The sequence below is a fragment of the Phaenicophaeus curvirostris genome, chromosome 2 (genome assembly GCF_032191515.1).
Source record: "Phaenicophaeus curvirostris isolate KB17595 chromosome 2, BPBGC_Pcur_1.0, whole genome shotgun sequence".
NCBI classification, from domain to species: Eukaryota; Metazoa; Chordata; class Aves; order Cuculiformes; family Cuculidae; genus Phaenicophaeus; species Phaenicophaeus curvirostris.
The window spans coordinates 65465471-65486683 of NC_091393.1; the positions used below are offsets into that span (position 1 = coordinate 65465471).

A 21213-nucleotide genomic window follows, 5' to 3' on the forward strand; every position below is an offset into this window, starting at 1 on the left:
ATTATCTTCTAAGGTATTTGCTAGCTCTTACATATCTCAATGGAAGTCATACAATGTAAGCAATTGTGTGTCTGTCACATTTTACATGTGCCCTATATCTCATTAAATTTCTGTCCGAGATTCAGTTTATATCCCTTCCATTGCAGGGGGTTGTGAGAATGCGTATGCATAGTAAGGTTAATCTTTGTGAGAACTATATTTGATAGATTGAGAAACAAAAATAAATCTGTGGAACAAGGTAATTTTTTTTTTTTAAATCTTTCAGACCATTGCCTTTGCAGAAGCTAGTGAAAGGTCCACAGCAAATACAGTCATATTATAAAATGCTGTGCAAAACCAGGAATTTTGTTACATTACTGAAAAATGCAGCAAAAGGCTTTGGTTCTTTCAGCTCAATCTTGCCTTTGGTAACACTGCTGTGCTATGCCTGTAGTAGTAGAGGGGAGTAAGCCATTTTATTTAAAAAGAAAAAAGTTTTTTTCTATACTTTTTTCGTTCTTAGTTTTCATGGGTACCAAGAAATATAAGATGAAATTAATGGTGCAAATCAGCTTCACGACATTTAGGATAAAATAACAATACTTTTGTTTTTCAAGCATCCACCTGCTAGATCTCCATAGAAACATGTTTGGAATACATTGCCTTTGTGAAACTTATTAGAAACTGATAATCTGTGAAAGTTTACACTTTTAAACAGATGGAGTAAATAAGGTGGAATTGTTAGAAGACAGTGTCACCTGAAGATTTCTTTTTTGTATATTGTGAATGATTTTACATTTGCCCTAAGAACCGGGATTATTTTGCATACCAAACCATCTGCACACACTCAGAATGTAAGAGCCAGGCCTGTTATGGAGAGTTGAACCTTGAGGCACCAGAGACCTCAGAAGGAGCTGTCTTCATCACTAATTGACAACTGTGTATTTAAATGTTTCTCAAAATGGTCATGGTTTTCTGCAGTGAGGTGAGGTCCCTGTGTCCAACTGAAGCTTTTTAGCTTCCTGCAACCACCCACAGCCCTGTTTGAAGACTGACTCTGCTTTTGAAGAGCAGCCTTGAGTTATCCAAGTCTACCAGTACAAGCTTGGAAATATTAAGCCTTAATGACAAAGCCCCTCCATGGCCATCTGCAGACTCTTCTGTAAGGGTAAGATTTCATATTGGACTATTAGTGTCCTGAACGTCATTGTGTAGGAAGCTTGGTGTTTGCCAGAGGAGAACTGCTGTGCTATGGCTGCTGAGCAGAGCTTTTCAAAACCTTTTCCCTCTTGTATATAGAGCAGCACAGGCAAGCTTGGGAGTGCCAGATGGCCTGCAGTAATTTTGTGTAATCTGTGACCCACCTTAGTTGCCTTGAGGGCTGTTATGTAAGGCATGCAGAGACAAGACTGAAATGCCATCTTTGCCCTCCTCCTCTCCCCGCCAGTCCCCCCCACCCCGCCCAGGACTCCCAAGACTGTGTGTTTTCCCCTGTGCTTCCAGGAGAGCTCACAAGTCTGTCCCTTGCTGGGTAATGATCTGGACTTAATTTGCTTACCAACAGTTCTGCTGTAAGAGTGTTAAATGCAGGTTAGACAAAATACAAGATCCTTCTAGTGACTCATATAGTTCCTTTCTTCTTCCCAGCTGGTCTAAGTCATACACAGCTGTGAGAACATTAGCTCTGAAATTGTGAGCAGCAGACACTTTATATGCGGTGATGCATTCCTTTATATCTCATGGCCCACGTGGTGATGGCTTCTAAATCCCTTATCATAACTGCCTCAGGCTGGGAACTGGTTTTTTGTACCAGCCGATGTAAAGATGACTTTTTTTGAGCTGAGGGAATTTAATGAGATTGTACTGTTCTCCAGGCCTCAAAAGATTATGCCATTCATAACAAAACTGGAGCTTTTTAGTTGCTTTTTCTAATTCCCAGATAGGAATCATGAAATTATTTGGGGGGAATAATATCGTTCAAGATTAACTGGTGGCAGTTACACAAAGCTGTTTTATTGAGCTATTTTCTGTGTTAATTCTGCAAGAATGGAGAAACAAATAAACATGCCTGCGAGTAAGATGTAATATTGCAGTGACTGTGCTTTGCCATTGTTGAGTGATGCAGCACCTGGTAACTTTGCAAATATTTGCAAAACCTTTCTTCTTTAATAGACTCTCCTTTGCTATTTATCTTGGTTCATTTTCTGTTCAGCAGTGTTTGTTTGGTGTTAATGGTGGCTTTTTTTCAACTTATGGGTGCACAGTGCAGGAAATGCAGAAGAGTCTTACCCTGATATAAGGTACACTCACCTGTATGCTCCTTATTCTCTGAAGTACGAAGGGTATTGTGTGTGTTTAGGACAACTTGTATTTACTGAAGAAGCAGAAGTCAAACTCCAGGTGCATTTTTCCTCATCTCATACATCTGTGATTATTTTTTTATGGGTTTCAATGAAATCCTGTGATGTCCTGACATGAAAGAGACCCACAAAGACCATCAATCTACCTCCTGTCCCTGCATAGGACAAGCCCGATGTCACTTGACTAGTTCAGAACAAGTATGGCTGCAACCTAGTTGCTCAGGCTGCTAGTGCATGAGTGCATTCAGCATCAGAAATTTGAGGTTTCCATGTGCAGGCAGTGTTTTTGACGCATTTGAATATGTAGTTTTCACTGAGCTCCATTCCTTCAGACGAGACCACCAATATCCTGAGAGTTCATGCTACAAGACAAGTCAGGATTAGTTGCCACCACACCGTGTTGCTATTTACTTGAAAATGAAACCCTTCCAGTATTACTTATCCTGTTTGTTTACACACCCTATGTCTTGAATATCCTTTATAGCATACTGAGTTTTATAAATGTTTTTGGGAGCTGAGCTGGATGGGAATGCTCTCAGTAGCACAGCACACTGGAGGGATGGTCTTAAAGCTAGTCTAAGATGGTCTTAGAGCACATCAAAACGGCTGGATGTCTTTGTGGATGAATAGGTCCCTTTCTTATCTAGTTACGACCTCTGCTTATCTGTATGGGAATTTGGTTCTGTAGGGGTAGTTTCCCAAAATGTGTTGTTTGCTCAAGACTTTAAACTCTTGCTTATGAGTGATCCTTACGTCTCTCAAGAAATGCTCTTGAATGTCAGTGTAATCACTTGCTTTGCCTGCCCTTGCAGCAAAGGGCTGCAGGACTAAGCCCTGTGTGATTGTCCTAAATACTGAAAATAGGGAACATGGCTATAAGTTGGTGTCACTGAAAGTGAATATGTGAAATGACGTTAGATGTTATCACAACACTGGAAGAAATTTTTGCTCAGTTTTGTGACATCAGAAGACATTCTGCCTCAACTGTGGTTTGCTGTTCTTTAAACAGTCTGTTATGAACATTTGTTTTACCATACTCATGAGTTCACAAAAATCTTTCCACCACCACTGCAAATAAAAAGCTTGTTTGGGTCAAATAGTGTTGAAAAAGCATTGCAATGTCACCAAACCCACATGGGGATGATCAAAGATTTTACTTTGGAGAATCAGTTGTTGTGAACAATACATTCACTTTGTTGCAGTTACATTATCCTTAAGTCTACATGAGACACACTGTCATGAAAATATAATTATTGTTTCTTAAAGGCTCATGTTTTCCTGATACTATTCTCCAGCCTGAAAACAGCAACCTATGTCATAGCACTTGCTTTGTTGCGGACAGGTTATGATATAACGAATTGAAGGGTTAGCACTTCAGCCGTGTGTGACTGGTAACAAGAACATATGAACTTGTGAACCGAAATAGCATTTTAAATAGATTGCTATAAGGAAGCGAAAAATTGGCAAAAGCAGCATGGATATGCAGGGTTGCTACCACTTGATATTCAGAAACACTACTCGAGCTTTTTTACTAAACCAACTATCTTTTGTTTTGGTACTGTTGCAGTGAGGGAAAGTTCACTTGCCTGAAATATTTATGAATAGAAGGAGCTGTGAATAATGAAAAGCAAACTGCTAAGTGTGCTAGTTAATAACTTATAGGTGGTGTTTTTTTTGGTTGCTGTGTTGATCTGGTCTTGCTTGGGAGATACATCCTTTTTTTTTAAGTAGTTTTTGAAACTTAATTTTCATGGTGGTGAATCCAATTAACAACCAAGAAAAACCGAAGTATCCTTTCTTACTCTGTTTCCCTCCACCCACCCACGCCCAGCTTTAGACACAATGGTTGGAGGGATGGGGTGCTGGTACGGGCCCTCCACCTGCTGCCCTGGGCCGTGTGGGGATGCTGCGGCACAGCTGAAATCCTTTGGAGATGAGTGGGAGGTTCTTGAGCTAATAGGTGCCAGAAAGGAAACTTCTGTAAAACACTTTAAAGGAAATAAGGAGTCTTCCACTAAGCAGGTGATGTGATGTGGCGAACAGCCCAGGAAGTACCTCTATACAAATGCACAAAGCATGGGCAACAAATAGGAGGAGCTGAAATATAATGTGCTGTTACTGAAACTTGGTGGGATGAATGCTTTGACTGGAGTGTGGCTATCAATTGTTACAGGCTGTTCAGAAGGGACAGACTGGGAAGGAGGGCTGGAGGCGTTGCCCTCTGTCTCAGGAAATGAATAGAATGTGAAGAGTTGTCTTTGAAGAGTAGCCATGAACAGGTTGAAAGCTTGTGGGTCAGAATAAAAGACTGAAGCAGCAAAAGGAGTGTTGTCATTGGTGTATACTACAGCCCACCTGATCAAGGAGAGCCAACTGATAAAACCCTCTTCCTCCAGCTACAGGAGGCTTCACGCTCACAAGCTCTCCTCCTACTTGGGGACTTCAACCACCCTGACATACGCTGCAAAAGTAGCACAGCAAGCTGTAGACAATCCAGGAGACTCCTGGAGTGCATTGAATATAATTTCTTAACCCAGCTAGTAGAGACCCTCACCAAAGGGGATGCAATACTGGACCTTATGATCACCAATACAAATGAGCTCATCAATGAAGTCAGGATTGGAGACAACCTGGGCTGCAGTGATTATGCACTAGTGGAGTTCAAGGTCCCGAAGAGATATGGGACAGGTGAGGAATATAGTCAGGACCCTAAATTTCAGGAAAGCAGAATTCTAGCTTTTCAAGGAGTTAGTCAGTAGGACCCCGTGAGATACAGTCCTCCGGGATGGGGGAGCAGTACAGAGCTGGCAGATATTTAAGGATGCTTTCCATAAAGTGTGAGGTGTTAAGACATGAAGAAGAGCATGAGAATTACAAGCTTAGCAATTGTTATTGTCTTTTCTCTTTTTTTGGTATTTTGCCTGTTCAGGGATGCTGGGTTACAAATATTAATTACTTTTTTTTCTTTTTTGGTTGGAGGTGGGGTAACAGTGGCACATGACTGTTTTATGAGAAGTAGTGGAAAGTTCTGTTCTTTTTAAATCTAAATTCAGCATTGAAATGAGATCTTTTTAGAAATTTAAAAAAAAAAAAAAAGAGGTCAGATTTGGGGCCAGTTTCCCAGTTTCCAGTGTCTCTTTAAAGCGTTAGAAAAAACAAAGCACGTGGTCCCACAGCCTTTAGTAACTCACTGTCCATATTAATTCAGGTTTAATCTAGGCTAGGGCCTTTTCAAAGTTACTGAATTATCTTCAGTAGTTAGTGTGCTGCATTGGCAAAGACGAGGTGACAGGAGATTTTGCTGCTTATTCATGGAAAAGCTTGCCCACCTCCCCCCTTTACCTCCAGGCTCTTTGTCTTACATTCATTTTATACTTAGCATAGCAAAAATCATCAGAGGACAAGGCTGGGTCTACCCTTCTAAAAACAGAAGGTATTGCCCATGCTTAAAAAGAAAATGTGCTGAAAGTTCACAGCTCTGTAGCTAGTTAGTAATTGTGTATTTTGCTAGGCTCGTTTCTTATTCTGTGCGCCTTTTGCTTATGCTGCATTGTTCTGGTGCTGGTCAGTCATGCCTGCAAAGCTAGAGTTCAACACTCTGCTGAAACTCATTAATGTCATGGTTGTCCTCTCCACTGTGAACTTTTGCCTCATCAAGAATAAGTAATTCTGTATCACTTTGTGGCTTTGTTGTGCTGAAATTTCCCTAATTTGGAGCAGAAGTAATGTTTTCCTTATTTATTTGTTTTTTCAATCACTCGTGCTAATCACTTGTGCTCTTTCCTGTTTTCTCATCTCTTTCTATTTTATTGAATTACATGAATTTTATTAAGAGCTTGAAGTTAGTATTTATCTTTTTTTGTTGTTAATTGATTATACTTGTGAATGCAGACAGGATCCTGTTTTGTTAATGTTGAATGTAGAATATGACTGACATCAATCATATTGGCTTTCTCTACCCTGAGAGAAGGTTGTGTGGCTTTTCAACCTCAAAGACTATACAGTTTTTCTTGTAGATATCTATGCTAATATACCTTGGCATTAGTGAGGGGAAGGTTGATAAAAGAATGCTGGTGTTTTAATAGTTTTACTTTTCCTACACAAAATTGCTTTGGCTGTGAGACAGAAATATCTCTCAGTTCCATTGTGCTTCAGAAAGAGTGTCCAGCCACTGACCTTATCCTGGTATTTTCAGATGATGTCTGAAGATAAGGTCCAAAATTGTCAGCATGAAGATGCACTTGAAGCGTGCTATATCTGATGAGGAGTTACCTTTGGATGCTCTGTCAGGCTGAAGGATGGTAGTTTCATCATCCCATCAAAATAATGGAAAAAAATGTGCAACAGTGTCATTTGCAGATGTTTAGTAAGAGCATCGTGTCAGTGGTGAAACACTCTAGAAACTAGTGATTGATGCTGAAAAACTGATAAAAGGCATCTGCTTAAGCAGAAGACTGTTTCCAGTAATTTTGTGGGACTTTTTCCAGACTTTTTATCATTATTGAGCAAGAGGTGGGTGCCCATCAGCATCATCTGTGCCTTGCCAGCTCTGCCCTGCTGTTGTATTCTCTGTGAGTTGATTTCATGCAAACTTCAACCTGTCTTAGTTGTGGAGATATGACTATAGACTAATAGACTCATAGAATAACCAGGTTGGAAGAGACCCACCGGATCATCGAGTCCAACCATTCAATCCACTGAAAATATCCCCTAAGTTGTGAAGTTCAGAGATCTTTGTTGTGTTCCTGATAATATCACCTATAAAATGCGTATTGTGGGATATTCTTCCAAAACTGCCAGCTCTGAAATGTATTAGAAGTGATATCATTGTATTTATTGATGGTCACGTTCCCTGGATCTGTTCCCTGCTCCATCCCTGGAAAAATTATTAATGACGTTGGCATTCTTGGAAAGGAAAAATAAGTGTGTTTCTTCATACAAATATACATAACAAACCTCATCTCAGTGGCATCAGCTCTTGTCAGCTGCTGTTTCCAAAACAATGATCTGTCAAAGCTTCAGTGGAATTTGCATTCATGTTAGTAGTAAAGAAATCCAGTGGCTTGTTTTTTTTCTTTTCTGGCTTGCTGAATAAGTGTAAAATTGTTACTTTTGCGTATGAAGAGTGTAAAAATGTGAGGGAAGAGAGAGATGCACAAAACTGTTTATCCTTGTGGCCATGACACTAAACTTTTCCTATCTTACCAGGTCCTCTTGGTGGTTGCATGTAGGTGAATATATGTAATGAGAAAGACCTGATCCCTTCTGAACTTGGCAAGAAAACTGTTCAGAGGTGGATGTGTATTTTCCTGTTGCTACCAGTTTTGTCCCTGAAGACAAGACTTGAAGAAAATTTGTGCATTTCTCAGAAGCTTTGCCATCTTTCTTGGGCAGGATTGACCAGGATGAGATGAGGATGGGTATCTGATGTCATCTGTCTGCTGTTCTGCAGTGCTGCTAAATCCTCCTGTCCTATGTTTGGACGATAACTTTACACAAAGTCCTGGCTGACCAATTAGATACAAGCATCTTGTCAATTAAATAAGTAGAAAATAAATGAAGTATCTCCACTTACAGAGCACAAGTATGAAGATGTAGTATAGCTTTCTCTTGCATGTAACTGGAATAGTCTTTCCCACTAGCATTTGAAAGCATTCATTGCTTAATGCACTTACTGCTGGAAACATAGTCTGCCAGTGGTGGAAGTCATGCAGGCTCCTGCAATTTAAAGTGTGCTGTGATCAACAGTGCAGGGTTCAGTGTAGCTAGCAGGGTCCAACCAGGGTGGATTTGTAGTCTCTGCAATTTCTTTTGCTCTTTAGGAGCCAGAACAGGGTTTGGCTCCTGACCTTATTTAACCCTGCAGCTATAGTGGGTCACTTTATGTCCTCAGATATTTCAAAGGAACTCTAACTATTGACATAGTGCTACAGACAAGGGAAGAGTGGCTGGAAAGCTCCCCAGAGGAGAAGGACTTGGGGGTGTTGGTTGACAGCCGACTGAACATGAGCCAGCAGTGTGCCCAGGTGGCCAAGAAGGCCAATGGCATCTTGGCTTGTATCAGAAACGGCGTGACCAGCAGGTCCAGGGAGGTTATTCTCCCTCTGTACTCGGCACTGGTGAGACTGCTCCTTGAATACTGTGTTCAGTTCTGGGCCCCTCACCACGAGAAGGATGTTGAGGCTCTGGAGCGAGTCCAGAGAAGAGCAACAAAGCTGGTGAGGGGGCTGGAGAACAAGTCTTACAAGGAGCGGCTGAGAGAGCTGGGGTTGTTTAGCCTGGAGAAGAGGAGGCTGAAGGGAGACCTTATTGTTCTCTACAACTACCTGAAAGGAGGTTGTGGAGAGGAGGGACCTGGCCTCTTTTCCCAAGTGACAGGGGACGGGACAAGGAGGAATGGCCTCCAGCTCTGCCAGGGGAGTTTCAGGCTAGATAACAGAAAAAAATTTTTCACAGAAAGGGTCATTGGGCACTGGCACAGGCTGCCCAGGGAGGGAAGGTGGTTGAGTTGCCATCCCTGGAGGTATTTAAAAGACAGGTGGATGAGGTGTTCAGGGATGTGGTTTAGTGGTTGATAGGAATGATTGGACTCAATAATCCTAGATGTCTTTTCCAACCTAATGATTCTATGATTCTATGATCAATATTTGGCCAACACTCATTTTTCCAGGTGTTTCCTGGTTACAAAGATTGAATTTCAAGGTACATTCCCCCATGATGACAATATATCATGTCTCCCAATTGTATCTCTTCTAAAAGGGCATTTTTTTTGTGCTTTTTATTTTTTTAAATTGTTATGTATGCTAAATTCCTGCTCATTCAGTAGTATAAAGGATGATTCACATTCCCCAATCCACTTGACAGTGAAAGTCTAAATCTGCTATCCTTTCAGAGAAGGGAATATGTTATGAACTGTTGAATTTTATATTAGAGAACAGAGATGAACAAAAATTATAGAAGAACTGTAAATTCCTTCTGTATGCTTCCTAACACTTGTGGTCAGAAACTGTACTAAACAATAAGAAATCAGGCTCATTCTAATTGCTTTGCGATAAGAACACATTCTTCTCTTGGTATAAATAGCCATTGCTGCTTATGCAGCAGTGTGAATTTATGGCAGCTGAGAACGTGGCCTCAATGCAAGCACTGTACTTTCTTCCTGTGGCATGCTTTTGGAAACAATTGTGTTTTCTTGGATTAGAACTGTTTGTGACTTTGAAAGCTGTTGAATTGCTTCAGTTTCAATGGAAGTCACTAGGGGTTGGATCCTCTCTGGGGTTCAAGCTCATGAAAGTATTTAGGCTTGGGCAGCAGCTTAACTGTTTGAACAGAACTTAGATTGTTACATAGATCCTGAGATGCATGCTTTCCAAAATCAGAGGCTAATTCATTACTCTCCTTTACGTTTGATTTGGGTCAAAAATTAAATAGGGACGAAAAAAAAAAATCATTCCTGCAATTCCCATCCAGTCAACCCCCCCTCCCCCAGCCCAATTGCTTAATGACATTGTGGGGCTTTGCTGTTATTGCAGGAGCCAAAGGCAAGCAGGACGCAGACTGAGTTATCAGAGTTAGTACCAAACTTGAAATGCTTTATCAGGTTATGAATGAGGTGAATGATAAACTAGGGTTGCAAAGCTGGCTTTATGCGGACTGTTTAATAAGAAGAATTCCCTGGTAGCTTTCTCCTCATGTATCAAAGTTAAGTTTCTTTACTCTTAGAATGGATTATTTATAGTAGATGTTTCTGTGGAGGTAGGAGCAGAGGATCCTTATTTTATTCCTTTTTTTAAAGATAAATAAATAGCCCTGAAAGCAGGTAGTAAATTTTCACATTATAGATTAGGTAATATAGTAATAATAAACTATACAGTAAATGTATGGACAAAATTGAGTAGTAAATTCTTACTACAAGGTGCCTTCCTTCTTCCCTTGTAAATTACTTAATTTCCTGCATTCAATATGTCTGTCCCATTAAGAATCAGAGTGAAAAACATCAGCTGCAGCAGTGTATCATTTTGTGTTTCCAGTGGAGATAATTTAAGTATAACACAGTGACATTGAATATAGATAGAAGGATGACAGGCCATGATTAAAGTTTTGTGTTGGGTAAAATAAATAGCTTGAGGATGGGAGGGAAAACGACTGAAATATTGTTCAGTATTGTGTGGTATCTTGTTTTTTTAATAACACTAATCAAATGTCCATTATTGGTTTTAAGCGCTAGAAAAATCATTCTTCTTCCTGTTTTGAACATGCTTTTCAGGAAAGGAAAAGCAGACATAAAATATGTACATTTCACATAAAATGCAAGGAAATACTTCTGTCCTTAAGATGCTGATATCAGTTTTTTTTCTATAGGTAAGGGAAAGATGTAGTGATTCTTAGGGGATTGTTTTTAGATTTCAGTGTAGATTCTAATCCTTCAGTATCCTGGATGCAGTAGGTAATACTTTACTGAGTTATAGAATTTGTGGATAATGAGTGTAGCTGACAGGCTTAATTATTCTAAACATTTGGAAGAAAATACTGTCAGATATTTATGATTTTCTGTTCACTGAGATCACCATGTTGGGGCATGTATTTTTACATTAATATTATTTCTTATTTGTTGTTGTTGTTATTAGCCTCTTTTTTTAAGAAATGTTTCATAGACAGTTCAAATTAATAGCATTTGAAAGGTCTGAGAAAATTTCTTCCATTACAATCCATCCATTACAATAGAATGCATTTAACCATTTTTTCTTAATTATGCAATTTATAGAATTGGTGGCGTAGCCTTGTTATACGTATGCACTAAATGCCCTAAGCTGATTTAAAACATTAACATGAGAATCTAATGAGTCTTCATGTGAGAAATATTTTGACACATTACATATAATTAACTTTTCTTGGACAGGGGAGTGGAATTTATGGGAGAAGGTACAATTTATGTTTGGTTCATCACTTCGTTAACTTACAATTATTGCTATAAAACATAACACTCATTAAATGAAAGCCTATGGAACTAGAGAGAAAAATGAAATTCTGTAAGGAGATCAGATACACTTGACCCCCTTGCAGTTAGTCCTAGGCAGTGGTTTGCTTTCCAGCCCTCCCTCCCTATACACAGTTTGTCTTGCCTTCTGCACTAACGTCTGTATTCTTATTGACATATCTCAGCTGCTGATAGAAATCACTCAGCCACAAATCCGAAGTAGGAAATTGCCTACTCATGGCTACCCTTTGTTTACCATGCTTTGATAATTTGGTATGCACATTTGAATACTCTGTCCTTTGTTTTCATAGCACTGTGAAGTACATAATATTTACACATTACATTGATTTTGCTTCAGTGTCACTACGATTATATTTAAGCTTGTATATATACTTCACTTTTAAAGGCTTGTTTCCTTCATATATGTACATCTTCACATCCATTCACCCATCCCTCTTCACATACTATGAAGTGCTTCACACAGGATAAAACAATGCAATTAAAATGGTTTACAAATAGAAAATAATATGTATAAATATAACATGTAATTTAGATGTTCTCTACTAGTCAATTCTGCAGGCAGCATATGCTTATTATGTGCATGGTCTTTCATAAGATCTTCATCTTAGGTGACAGCACAGAAAATAGAGGCAAGGAAGGAGAGAGTTAAGTTTTCAACTGAAAGGAGTATAAAGGAATGTAAACCTGTAGAGGCTGTCCCTGCTGCCAGACCTGCAGGAATACACTGCCCCTGGACTGAAAGTTCAGATGGGGCAAGGGGAGAAGTGAAAGCAGCAAGGTCTGTGCAGCAGGCAGCAGCAATCTGAAGGAGGTTGTGCAGAGTTTGAGTGGCTGCATTCCAGTATGGCATTTTTTTCTTCCGAAGTATTTTTGTTATATTCAGTTCCATTCTGCAGATGGTTGTTTTTTTTTTCACGCTGGGCCTTGATTGTCTACGATGCTAAATACCTCAGACAAACAGGTGTCTGCTTATATTTGGGTTCTCTACTAGGACTTGCCTGAAATTTGGGATGAGGGAAAGGAGGGAATTGAACTATTGCTCTTCTTCTTGCTCCCAAAGCTGAGAAATGATAGCTCCTAATCCCATCATAATGTTCAAGACTGTGGTGAGTGTCCCCTAGCAATACTGTAGAGGTTAGATCACTCAACAAAGACACAGGAGACCTGGCTGCAGGTATTCTGCTTACTGCACCTCCATAAATACTCTACCTGCTTAATCCCTGAATACAGAAGAGAAAGTTGTCATAGCCATCACCTAAGCACTGGTGTGGGGGCTCACCTGCTTCCTCAGGTCTGTCCCTTCCTGCACATTTGCGTCTGTTCCTGGGATGCTGTAGAAAGCAGAGCCACTTGTATCACACATTCTTCCAGTTGTGTGAAAGTAGCATCCTCATTTCTGTGCTGCACTGTTGCATCCTGTCTGAGTGTGCTGGACGTCTTTTGAATAGGAGTGCTGTGCAGGGGACTTGTCTGTGGCTCATAAGGTTTATGAATTAGAAAAGGCATCCCAGCACAAAATTTTTAGGTGTTGAAGATGTAGGAGTCTAGAAGTTAGATGGGGATTGTAAGAATTGTTTCTTGGGCTCTTGTGGTCATGGTCCAGAGTGTTCTCCAGAAGCTCAAACATCACATTTAATGTTTTCTAGATATTTTTTGTATGTTTTATAGGGTGAGGGCAAAGTCAGAGGGGCAGGTTGCTTGTGCAAGGGAAATGTGTTGCAAGCTTCAGACTTTGCCTAGGAGTTCTAGCTAGTCTCCAGGGCAGAGGGGGATGTTACAGCAGATTGATAGGGAAACATGGAGTCTCCTGGCTTTGTTGAAATGAGCCTTGTTTTCACATGGAGAAGTTTAATAATAGTGCAGCAAACAAGTGTTGTTGGTGAGCTTTGAAATGAGGAAGGAGGAATGAAGTTTACTGCATTGGGGGACAACCACAGGATTGGAACAATATGAAGTCAATTCATGATATTTTTGGCTCCTGAGGAGACTGGAGAAAATAGACAATGCAAGGAGTTGAATGGTGAAACTGAGGTTGTATGAAGGGGTTTATAGGATTAGGGAGTCTTGCAAGAAGGAAAACCAGAAGGTTTTAATTTCAGATATTTAGAAAAGGTGACTTTCTAGTGTGCTATTCAGGCAGAGTCCAGGGTTTCTTTATCACTTTTCCTGCATCTTTTTCTATGTTCATCAGCTGAGGGCTGTGATCTGATGAGCCCTAGCTGTGCCTTCTGCCTTACCAATATGATAAACCAATCAGAGGGTGGATTTCTGCTAACAGTAAAGCATTATGGTTGCCTGCCTTCCTCTAAGTATTGTTACTCCATACTTTCTTTTACTTCCCTCCTTTGTTCACTGCATGGCTGTTGCCTTAAGAAAAGGCAACAAAGACATAACTAAATGTATCATAAGAAAAGTGAGTCCCTTCCCTGTGGTGCAAAATATAAATAGAAGTGAGTGACAAAATAATAGAGAAACTTTCCCTCGTTTGTACAATAGATCAGCAAAGAATGGGGATGTAAAGCAAAGTCTTTTGATTTGCATTTTCTGCAAGCCTCAAAACTTTCCAATAATTTTGATTGTCGTAATGAAAATCCCCATTGTTTTTGGCAGACTGCTTTAGTTGCATTTTGTTTAGTTTCTTGACAGAGAAAACTGCCTTTAGTGTTAATGTGTGCCAAGTACTGCGAAAACATGAATCTGCTTTCCTGAATCTGCATCTTCATGTTGCTCGCCTATTAGAAAGAAATGGTCTACAGTATTTCTTCTTAGTGATGGTTAATCTCCCCTCATAAGTTATCTTTTGTTTATACAGTTTCTGAATACATGTCTTACTATGTAGCCTTTTAGTTTCAGTGTCACTCTTGGTTTTTCAAGATGTGGCTTCTTGTAGGGATTTCCCTTAAAATAAGTAATATCATCTGTCAACGCACAGCGTTGACCTCAGGGTGCCACTTTTAACAATTCACTCACCAAGAGGCATTCCTAAAAACTAGAGATGATGAAATTTACAAGTAGTGACATCTCCCTTTGTTGATTCCTATTTGCTTTGATGAACTTTTGAGGGGCGTTGTTTTATTTTGGGGTTTTTTAAGTAGGTTTTAATATGAAAATCTTTTGGCTATTTTTACACGGGTATGTTTTCTTTTAGGCTATAATGTTCAGGAACTGAATGTGCCTTTTGTATGTATGCAGAGCCTTCAGTAGGAGAGTCGTGTTCTCATAGTTCCAGTTAGCACTATAAATAGCTTTAGAATAATGTGCTGAAAGCCACATAGAGAGCCCCCATTGATACCTCTGGGAATCTTATGAAAAGACAGAGGAGCAATGTTCTTTGGATTTCAAGGAAGAGAGAAACAATGCTTGCCGTCTCTTGACACAAATTGTGCCCAACATTATATGTAGATTGTACCCTCTAGTTTCCTTGTGCCCTCTGGTGTTGTTTCCTAGAAAACTACTTGAGACTTGGTAAAGGCATATGCAATTACCATTTCAGTTGCCACTTTTCAAAGAGAACTCAAGGATAAATATTCCTGCTACACATTCATTTCCTCCTATCCATAAATGGCTTTCCTTCTCTGACAGCTCTTTCATCATCGTCAACTTGACCTAATCCAGAATTCTCTCTGATGCATTCTTTTGTTTTGCTGTGTTTGTTTCAGTCATTCTTCAAGTCAGCTTAGGTCTGCTCTTGTAGATTGTTTCTGCACAGAATCCTTGAGATAAGACCTGGCCTAGCTGTCCACCCAGCTAAAAAATTACTTGGGTTGTCTTGTGTCTTACTCCAACATCCATTTCCCTAGCTGTGGCTCGATTAAAAACAGTCTTGCCCTACCCTCATCCATTCAAAGTGCTGTTGCCACTGCAATGACTTTTCTTTCTCTCTTTCTTTTTTCTTTTTTTTGTTTTAATTCTGTATTTCTGATCATTTCACTTTGTTTGCTTTTCTCTATTAGTTCCCTCTGTCCTGTCACATCAAATATAACTGCTAGTCTTCAATGTCAAGGCTGCTAACAATCTTACTGCCTGCTCAGTCTTTTTATATATATATATATTTTAGAAGACATTTACAGACGTTAAACCATGTCGGTATCAATCACTTGCCCATTATGTTTTTATACTAGCATCTTTTGCCTTTCTTACCTGATTCCTTTATGGAGGGATAGAGATCATCTGTTATCCACTGACCTGTTTCATTGGCCTCCTGCAAGTCCTTAAACTCCTCATTCACTGTGATACCTGAGTGTGCTTGACGGTGATGAGAGAGATTAGTTACTGATATAACTAAACTGTTGTACTGTAACTAACATGCCATGTTCAGTGCCACGTTCAGTCCACTCTTGTCTCAGTATTTCTTTGAACATCGTCATCATTATCCTAGCTCTTCGTTCCTTGTTTTATACTTAAAGTCTTTCTGAGAAAAGGGCTGTCATTGTAACTTGTTTGGTCCTGGCACTTTGGACTCATGAGCACTCTGGCACTTGGAGGTTCACAGTCAGTAGGTGATTAAGGTACACTTTGTTGTTACAGGGTCTATATAAATGATTGATGGATTGTGATTTGTTGTGGGTTCCAGCAAATTGTTCCTGACACCTCCTTTGGACTTGCCACAATGTTCAATATATCACTGTCTGTACGTTAATATCAAAGTGGTATATACATGTAACATATACCACTTTGATAGTAACGTACAGACAGGCATATAACACCTAGAGGCTGATACATCATAAAATATTTATAAGTATAGGAATAATATAAAATCTGATCTCAATCTAGCAATTTGAAAAGTTGCATAACTGAAAAAGCTCATTGTGTTCAGTACAGACATACATATATTTTTGCCTTCGTGAAGACTGTTAATGCACTCTTAGTGTGAATTGAACATGCATAAACCAAACCATGGAATTTGATTGAGCTTGATTTTACACCTGATGTAAAAGCTGAAGATTTTTACATGCTGTAATTTTTGATAATTACTTGGTATGTGTTTCTCTGTCAGCTGTTTCCATGTTTCAAATAATTTTCATGTAATAAGTGTGTTTGAAAAAAATGCTTCTAAGCACTGAATTTCAAAATACTGACTAAAAGGTGCAGAGTCCTTGAGCTTAGGTATGTTCAGAATATCCAAGCATATGTGCTTTCATTAATTACAGTTGAAAAGTTCAGTGTACCCTCTTAGTTCAAGATATGTCAGTTTTACAGATATGATAAAAAACCAAATATGTCCTTAAAATGAAAGCAGTCTATTAGCAGTATGTTGAGTAGTTGCTGATGACTAAAATGGGTGTAAAACTTAGATGCAATCAAAAGCATGTTGACCAATGAGCTTAGTCATGGCCAAATAACAGCAGCCCGTGCACTGTTACACTGTACTTTTACATATGTTAATCATCTCCACTGCAAATACTACATACATCACTATCTCTGTCCTAGTTCTATCAATAGAGGTCTTCATTAAATTGAAGAGTCAAAACAGACTATCCACTGGAAATCATGATTTAGGTCTCTAGCATATTTTCTGAGCCTTTAAAATTAAGCCATATATAGCTGCAAACAAACCTTTTCAAAAAGCAAGTAAATGGACTTATGTATGTCTGCAGGGAAATGTAACTGTAACCATGATGATGTGACTGACAAGTAGAGAAACACTGGGGGTTATTTTATTTTTTTGGCTTGGTAAGTGAAATGCTACCTGGATGAAACACAGAAGACTTCCCCCACCACCCCCCACCCCCCTTTCTAATTAGTGATACTCTGAACTCCTTAGGGAGACCAATTTGTGGACCTCATGCTGTATTTTGCCTTCAATAAATATATATATACTGACTGTAAGCACAGATCACGGAGCTCAGCTTCTGGAGCTTAATTTTGCTCTCAGTCTCTCAAGATATTGCTGTGTGAATTTTACAGCTTGGCATCTTGTACAGTTTATAGAGTTAAAAACATACCTTTATTCATTTAATGGATTCATTGTGAGCAGTAGAGCTCCTTTACCTTTCATTGAGAATAAAACATAAGTTGTTATTCAATTTAGTCAGAAAAGTTAAAATCAAATAATTATTTTCCTTCTCTTAGTAACCTATAATTGCTGACATCTTTGAGAGATGATCAGTGGTTTAAAAGTATGAAGAAGTTTGGTATTTTGAGTTTCCTAATATTTCTGTTTTTTCAAGGGGGAATAACGAAGTAGTAAAACATTACTTAGAGTTAAGGATAGCACCCAAAAGTGTAAGATTGAAGGAAAGGAAGATAATTATAGCTTAAGCTAATTTAGTTCACTAGGGTTGAAGCAAGCACATTTCAGTCCAACAAGAAATCTAGTGTACCTGTTTTCCAAAACTTAGAGCTAAAGCAGAAAATAGTGTGATTTCTCATACATCAAACAAATCTGGGAAAACCACATGACTGCTTTTAGGATAATAGGCCTGAATATCCGATAGCATGAAGGAGGCTCTGGTTGTGATTGCAGGACCCCTCCTCTTGTGTCTAATCAGGAGGAGGTCACATGCAGCCAGCATGTGCTGTGCAGTTAGAAGCAACATCTTAACACAAAGGTGTTTCTTTATGGCATTTGCTTTGTAATAGGGCCATAATTTGATTGCTTTTCAGTTTGAAATAGCTTATGTTATCACTGAGGAAGTATTTGAGCTGCTGTTGTATTTTTGTTGTTTATATTTTTCTATCTAATAATAAGCAGTCGCCTCAGAAGTTACTTGAAATAGCAACTATTCTCCCTGAACCGCAATTTTATTTTCTTTTTACTTTTATTTCAGCTGTAGGAGCCAGCTGCTCCAAAGAGTGTGGGAAGCTGACTTGGAGGCCTGTCAGCTGTTGATCCAAGGGTTTCAGCTGAAAGAAACTAGTTGCTGTGGTTTTGAGGAAGAGGAGAACCAAATGGATGAGATGGAGATAACTGCTGGAGGCCCATCTGATTCCGAGAAAAGGAGAGAAGGTCACTTTCCAAAGGACATAGAGTGGGGCACTGCTCCCTGCCCTAAACGCTGTGAGCTAAAAGAGGTATCTGAAATATTCTACAGCTGCATTTCAAGCAATACTGCTGGTTTTTCTTTTGGGAGGCAGAGTTGAATCTTGGGTGATGGGTTAAATATGAAATTAACATCTGGCCTTCAGTCTGGAACATGAATAAAATAACGCTAGCTTCTCAGAAGCTCGTTAACCCTTCTTTTTATGATCAGTCTTCTTAAAATGTGGAAATTATTCAGGCAATGAATACAAATTGTGTTTAATACAAATGATTGGCTGTTCCTCATCTGACTGTTGAGTTTCACTCTTGAGTTAGTTGGCTTGTCAGCCTGGATCTGTGTTTCCTCCCCCAGTGAAGTGGTCAGAGGCTTCCTAGCTCAGATAGTGCTAGGCTTCCAGAGTCCTGCAAATATTAAAAGGAGGGAAAAATCATGAGGCTTAAAGGGTTTGACAAATTTCTTTGAAGTTTTTATATTCTGCCCTGGAATGCCATGTTTGCTTAAAAATATACAACTACCTAATAATCTTTTAACTGCACTGCCAAGGTAAGCAAGCTGTAGTTTTAACAACAGAAGTTATCAGTTTTATTGCCTTGGAATTTGATGACAAAAATTAAAAGAGTGCTTAATCACACCTAATGTTAAGGGACATTGAACTGTATGTTACATTGAAACCTGATGCCTAATTTTGCATTTATACTAGCTGAGACTTAGTGCAAAGCAGGCCTTTGCCTTACTGTAAAATCTTTCATCAGCAAAATTCTTTCTTATATTGGTCTTCAATAGCACTTGCAGCTTTCTTGTAGGGAAAATGGTTTATGGACTGGCTCCACATAGAGAGCATTTCTTTTGGAAATGGTCAGCTGTGGCTTTGATTCTCTCCCTCCTCCCGACTCTTGATGAGTCTACTGAAATAATATGAGCAGTTCTGTTGGTCCTGGAAAGCCGCACTTCCCTTTCAAAAGTGCTGCTGAGAAGCTCTGGGGGTTTTGAGATTTTGTGACTGTTTCTGTAGCTCTCTTGACATTTGGGCTGTAGATGAGTTTCTGTTTTGCCCCTGCCAGTCCACATCGTTTCCCTGGAAATCGGCATTTCTATCCTAGGGAATGACACCTAGGGAACTGAAGTGGTGTGACTTCTGGTTCTGGACAGAGTTGCAGGACTCGGAGAGATATATTACCCATATGTTTAATGGAAGAGTATTTGCAGTGTTCCCATTAAGCTTATCCTCTATCAGTTATACAGTGAACTTAGGGAGACTATACCTTACCTTTAGCTCTTCGTCTAGATGCTTAAACTTATGGTATGAATGCCTTTACCTGGGATCTGGTCTGTCCTTGTATCGTGAATAAACTGCATTTTGAGAACAGGCCAAAACCCATTCAGAAGCTGATGCGTAAATACAAACATGAAAATGCCCATCAGTAAAGGAATGTGTGGGAGATATTCCTGCAGCTAGTCCCACAGCACTTCTAGGGCTGACAAACTTTAAAGAAAAAAAGAAGCAGTTTTATTAGTATGAGAACGTTCATTCATGTTCTAGCTTTTAGGAGGAGTTCAGAAACACGTTGTGTTTTATCTCTGTTTACTTGACTAGCTTTCCTCTGCTTCAGTGCTGCCTGCAGCTTTGACCCTTGAGGTGATAACTGCAACCATAAACTCCAACATATATACTGGTATTCTGGTTCTGGAATTAGGGTTGGTCTGCCTGGTTTTATACTTTCAGGAGCTGGGATTTTTAGCTTGTTGTAGGGTATAGAAATTTTACCCCAACAAGTACACCGTAGGTAGTAAACCTTGTAGGATCTCAGTAGGAATAACAGGCAGTGTCTAAACTTTTAGAGAAGAGCTATAGCATAACATTCCCTAACTTCACTTAGTAGTTCATCAAAAGACACAATATTAAACCAAAAAAGCTTACACATCAAACAACTTCAAGTTTTTAATGTGTTGAAGTGCAAGAGGGAATATGTCTTGATTTGTAAATGGACTTAGTTGAAAGACAAACCACTTCTTTAGCATTTAAGTGCTCTCTTATATGGTATTGTATTTTTTTAGTTTTAAAATATTTTAATGTTTATGACAAATAAAGTAGCAGTGTGACTTTTAGTCTCCAACGTAGACATTCATGTCACTTTCATGGAAAAACTTCATGTTGTCCATTATTAGTGAACCTTTTTATAGCCCTTTATCAGCAAGTGGGGATATCTAGTAGAAACACATGAATTTGTCAAAATACTTGGTTCTTTGTTTTGAGAAGTTACTTAATTACTTGCTTCAGAACAGTATAGGAAAAGGTAATAATAGTCTGTGTGCATACATGCCTTCGGAGGTAAATTTAATTGATTTACTTTATGGTGAAATTCCATAATGAAGTTTTCCGGTTATTTATCATGTTGTGTCTGGCTAAGTATTACTCTGGAGTGGATATTGGGTTTGCTGATGTATTCTATAAATACAATTTTCTTGCATATAACTATCTTATTGTATAGATTTCATTAGAAAACAAAGAAACAAATAAGGAACGTAACAATATGAACAGCAAGACAGGCAAATGGAAAGAACTTCTCACTTAGATCCTCCAATACTGCTTTGCAGAAGGGCTGTTTTTCATTTTAAATTAAATATCCTCACTAGATCGTAGAATATGAAATGTTCTGGTATAAAATATGTAAGGTATAAATTCTTGGAAAGTTCAGACATATTCCTGTCGTGTGTCAGCGCAGGTTTATTAACTGTCAACGGTTGCTTTATAGTCTTCATAACTGTGTTTTCTAAGACAGTACCGATTTTTATTCCCCAATTTGTTTATGTGCTAGACTGTGGCATCTCTAAATAATCAGGTAAATCAAGTTTCCTTTATAATGCTGACTGTTAACCAAGGAAAGAAAATCAC

The 21213-nt window shown here is 39.0% G+C and overlaps 1 protein-coding gene across 3 annotated transcripts in view; it reads left to right on the plus strand.

The window, feature by feature from the left end:
• Positions 1 to 21213, plus strand: part of DISC1 (DISC1 scaffold protein) — a 201885-nt gene that overhangs the window by 155103 nt on the left and 25569 nt on the right. For all 3 annotated transcript variants that reach the window (XR_011337009.1, XM_069852290.1, XM_069852289.1), the window contains exon 11: positions 18108 to 18351. Coding sequence is in view for 2 of the 3 variants with exons in the window: in XM_069852290.1 (XP_069708391.1) it covers positions 18108 to 18351 (244 nt within the window). In the remaining variant the exon portion in view is untranslated. The remainder of the gene's footprint in view (positions 1 to 18107; positions 18352 to 21213) is intronic.